This window comes from Alnus glutinosa, chromosome 7 (assembly GCF_958979055.1).
Source record: "Alnus glutinosa chromosome 7, dhAlnGlut1.1, whole genome shotgun sequence".
NCBI classification, from domain to species: Eukaryota; Viridiplantae; Streptophyta; class Magnoliopsida; order Fagales; family Betulaceae; genus Alnus; species Alnus glutinosa.
In genome coordinates this window covers 22,258,014-22,261,732 of record NC_084892.1, presented here as the reverse complement: position 1 = coordinate 22,261,732, position 3,719 = coordinate 22,258,014, and the positions used below count along the sequence as shown (strand labels likewise).

Here is a 3,719-nt window from a genome sequence, read left to right as displayed (position 1 = left end):
TTAAAACCTAAAGAATTCTTTGTCAAAACTTCCAAAAAAAACAAAAAAAAAAAAAGAGAAAAGAAAAGAAAGTATTCCTTCCTTAAAAATGCCCAAGAGCTTGAGTCGATGAATGAGTCATATCAACGGGTGCATTAATATAGGAAAATGTTAAATTTACAACACCAACACAACAACCCCTCACATGATGATGGACCCCACACATCGAGGCCCATCCTCATGTGAGGGGTTGTTATGTGGTTGTTGTGATTGTGTTGTGTATAAATCAAATCTCTTAATATATGGTATGGAACCACAGCAGTAGGGTGGTAGCTTCCGCACAGGATAAAAAAGACCAAGACCAGGTGTCGTGTGATTGGTCGACAGCACGCGGTGGACGCGTTTTGTGGCGGACCTTCCAAGTTACAACTACGAGAGACTGACCCTTTTTCGTTTCCACACCCATTCTGCGAGCGTTTCAATTCATTCAGAATCCGATGGCTAATCACGACGACAAGAACGATAACCACGAGGAATCGAGCCCGCTCTTGGGCAAGCAGGTGGGAGAAGAGGATGCCAAGAAAGCCAGCAAGCCCACCGACGCCAAGGCAGACACCGCCACGGTCACAGTCGGCAAAGCTCCGGCTCCGGCACCCGGGAATTTCGGCGGGTACGGATGGACCGCCGACGGATTGCCTTTGGGGCACGGGAGCGTGGTGGGCGAGCCGATGGGCCGGGCCCACTGGGACTCGAGCCTCTTCGCTTGTCTTGGACGCACCGACGAGTTCTGTAGCAGTGATCTTGAAGTTTGTGAGTCATTTTGGTTTTTTTATTAGCTTTGATTGAGATTTTGGCATTCTGTGAATTTTAGGATTTGGGTTATTTGTGCCCCGTTTAGCTCTGATATATTTTCCTTTGGATTTGGATTTGGATTTTGGATTTTTTGTTTTTGTTGAATTTGGTGCTAAAACATTGGATCAAAGATAAAACTCAGCTTGCGATGTCAAATATGTTGTTTCATTTCAAAATGCGATCGAATCTGAATCTATGTGCGAATATTTGTTGGTGTGGAGTGTTTGATTAGGGAGTTTTAGTCTTCTTATATGTTTAAGGACATCGAATAAAGTTCTGTCTTCGGTCCGTCGGTTGCATAATGTTGTTTCTATATGAATTTTGATGAAGGATCGGTTTTTATATTTTTGAAGAAGCATAGGAGGAATTGAAATTCTTTGATTAATTTTATCCATGAAATTTGTAAGGAAAATGGTGATGAACGAGAAAACAATCTCGTAATTCATTACATGAAGCTCGGAAACGATGTCAAGAATTAAGAATTAAGATATCCTCTGCACATGAGGTGTATTTGAATATTGTACGACAAAATTTTGAACCTAATTAAAAAATAATTGGACACAAAATCATGTTGCCATTGATCTTTTTCCTCTTTTAGAATGCGACATTTCTGGATTATGAGATTTTCTTTGTAAATTGATATATTTTTCAACTGCCATTTTGCACAACATTTTCATCCTTTTTCTTAATGTTATGGCGTCTGGCTAGGCCTTCTTGGAAGTGTGGCTCCTTGTGTGCTGTATGGAAGCAATGCAGAGAGAGTTGCATCTAGTCCTGGGAGTTTTGCAAGTCACTGCTTGAGTTACACTGGTCTATTTTTGCTTGGAAATTCCGTCTTTGGTTGGAACTGCCTTGCACCATGGTTTTCATCCGCTAGCCGTACTACCATTCGTCGGAAGTTCAACCTAGAGGCAAGTTTCTCTCTTTAACCAAACCATATGAGTAGTGGCATTTTTGGTCTGCCTTTCAGATTAGCTGAGTTTTTGGTTGACTTGCTAGATTTTCATTTTGCATCATTTCATATGTTGTGTTTTGTGTGGTTATGTGTGTTTGTCTGCATCTGTCAATTATTCATTTTGTATTCTGTGGCATTTCTTTCTTATTGCAAAGTACGTCCACTCTCAAGCTTTGTGTAGTAACTATTACCATGGTATCTTGTATATTCTTATGAGATAACTGGATTGGAAGTGGGACAAGCGTGGTTGAGTTGTATTCACTTTGCTAATAGTATTCACTTTGCTTTTAATAAGAGAGATGGATTTTTGAAATCTTATTATGCATTAGTCATCATTGCTTGTTTTTGCTCCTCCTAGAAACAGGTTTATTTGGTTTTGATAAATAACACCTTTTTTTCTTTAAGCTGGTGTCAATGTGTTGGTAAGAAAAATGAAAGTATTTCAATTCCAATCATGGTTTTTAGTGACTGTCTCTTTCGGCATTGACACCGTTGTTATGAGCATATTATAACACGAGCGGATGACTTTATTAGTACCTTTTTTTTTTTTTTTACTTCCTGGTGATCATGGGTGTGTGAAACCACAGGTACTCTGAATGTTCTGTAGGATCCAAGTGCTAACATAGCTTATTAGTTGATAAAAGAATAGGGTAAAATCAAGTTTACAACCATTTGATAAATTTGATATGCAATACCTTTCAGTCCTGCTCTTCCATATGCAGTTAATTAAGGGTTTTTTTTATTTTTTTTTTATTTTTTATTTTTTTTTTATTTTTTTTTTATTTTTTATTTTTATGATTTAGCATTATGGTAACTCTTTTCATAAAATTATTAATATTAATAATGAAGGAGAGCGTTTGAATTTAAATGATTTTCTTATGACGAACAGGGCAGCTGGGAGGCACTTCATAGGTCATGTGGGTGCTGCGGATGCTTTCTGGAGGATGAGGCGCAGCGTGAACAATGTGAGACTGCATGTGATTTTGTAACTCACTTCTGCTGCCACACGTGTGCTCTTTGTCAGGAAGGCCGTGAGCTCCGTCGTAGGTTGCCTCATCCAGGGTTCAATGCTCAACCAATCCTGGTTATGATTCCTCCTGTGGAGCAGAGCATGGGCCGTGGGGCCTGAGAGCTTCCTGGCGTGAAAAGTTGTCCTGTCTATATGGTACTGGTGCGATATGATATTGTGTAAACTGTATTGGGGTTATCTGATCTGCATCTGAAGGCCCTCCTGCTTCGTTTGGGTAAAACACCCATAAATAATGTAGACTTCACCTATATTTCCTGTTTATGATTCGTGATGTTTGTGGATGTGAGGCCAAGATTTCCTTTTCTTTTCTTCCTTTTTTTTTTTTTTTTTTTTTTTTTTTTTTTGGCTCTTTTTAATTAGGTGTTTTATATACTTCATGTATATTTATAAGCGCCTTACACTTTCAATAATGTCTCGATTGCTTCTTAAAAAAAATGATACGTGATGTTTGTGGATGTCTGTTGTCTTCATAATTTTTTGGTTTGGTAAGTATGTCTATTACTACCAAGTGATGATAACATGAGAGAAGCGCTTGCCCATTGCATCTTATGGTGTGGAGAGCATTCATACTAGGCTAGTGAAATGTGATTTTGGCTAGTTAGAAGGCAAATTTGGGTGAACAAATAACTCACATATGGCTCAAACTCGTTTCTGCTTCATTTTCCTCTACTTTTTTCTTGTTCTTTTTGTTTTTTGTTTTTTATGTTTTTATATTCTTCACTGTTGATTTCTTGGCGACGGTCGAAGCACGTTGTGGGATTAAAATGTTTCAATGCATGAGAGGGCAGCTAGTTGTGAGATTAATAGTGCTTTCTCCTTGTTTGTTCTCCTTTTTCTGTCTTTTAGCATCGATTTTGCAGCTCTTCTTTCCAAAAACATTGTCAGATCCCCCACCACCTCAAT

General features: G+C 38.6%; 1 protein-coding gene across 1 annotated transcript; it reads left to right on the top strand.

Moving 5' to 3' along the window:
- The first annotated feature begins 361 nt into the window (after positions 1-361).
- LOC133873026 (cell number regulator 8) lies at positions 362-3,097 on the top strand. The gene is made up of 3 exons (XM_062310738.1): positions 362-789; positions 1,540-1,736; positions 2,670-3,097. Exons 1-3 carry the CDS (start codon positions 477-479, stop codon positions 2,913-2,915), a joined length of 756 nt encoding a protein of 251 aa, XP_062166722.1. The 5' UTR covers positions 362-476; the 3' UTR covers positions 2,916-3,097.
- The last annotated feature ends 622 nt before the right edge of the window (positions 3,098-3,719 follow it).

What these genes read in the sequence shown, in the direction of transcription:
- LOC133873026 (XM_062310738.1), top strand. Translation starts at nt 477, where the DNA reads ATGGCTAATCACGACGACAAGAACGATAACCACGAGGAATCGAGCCCG. An exon ending in TAGCAGTGATCTTGAAGTTT is followed by an intron (nt 790 to 1,539) that starts GTGAGTCATTTT and finishes GCGTCTGGCTAG; the next exon opens with GCCTTCTTGGAAGTGTGGCT. An exon ending in CCATTCGTCGGAAGTTCAAC is followed by an intron (nt 1,737 to 2,669) that starts CTAGAGGCAAGT and finishes TTTTCTTATGAC; the next exon opens with GAACAGGGCAGCTGGGAGGC.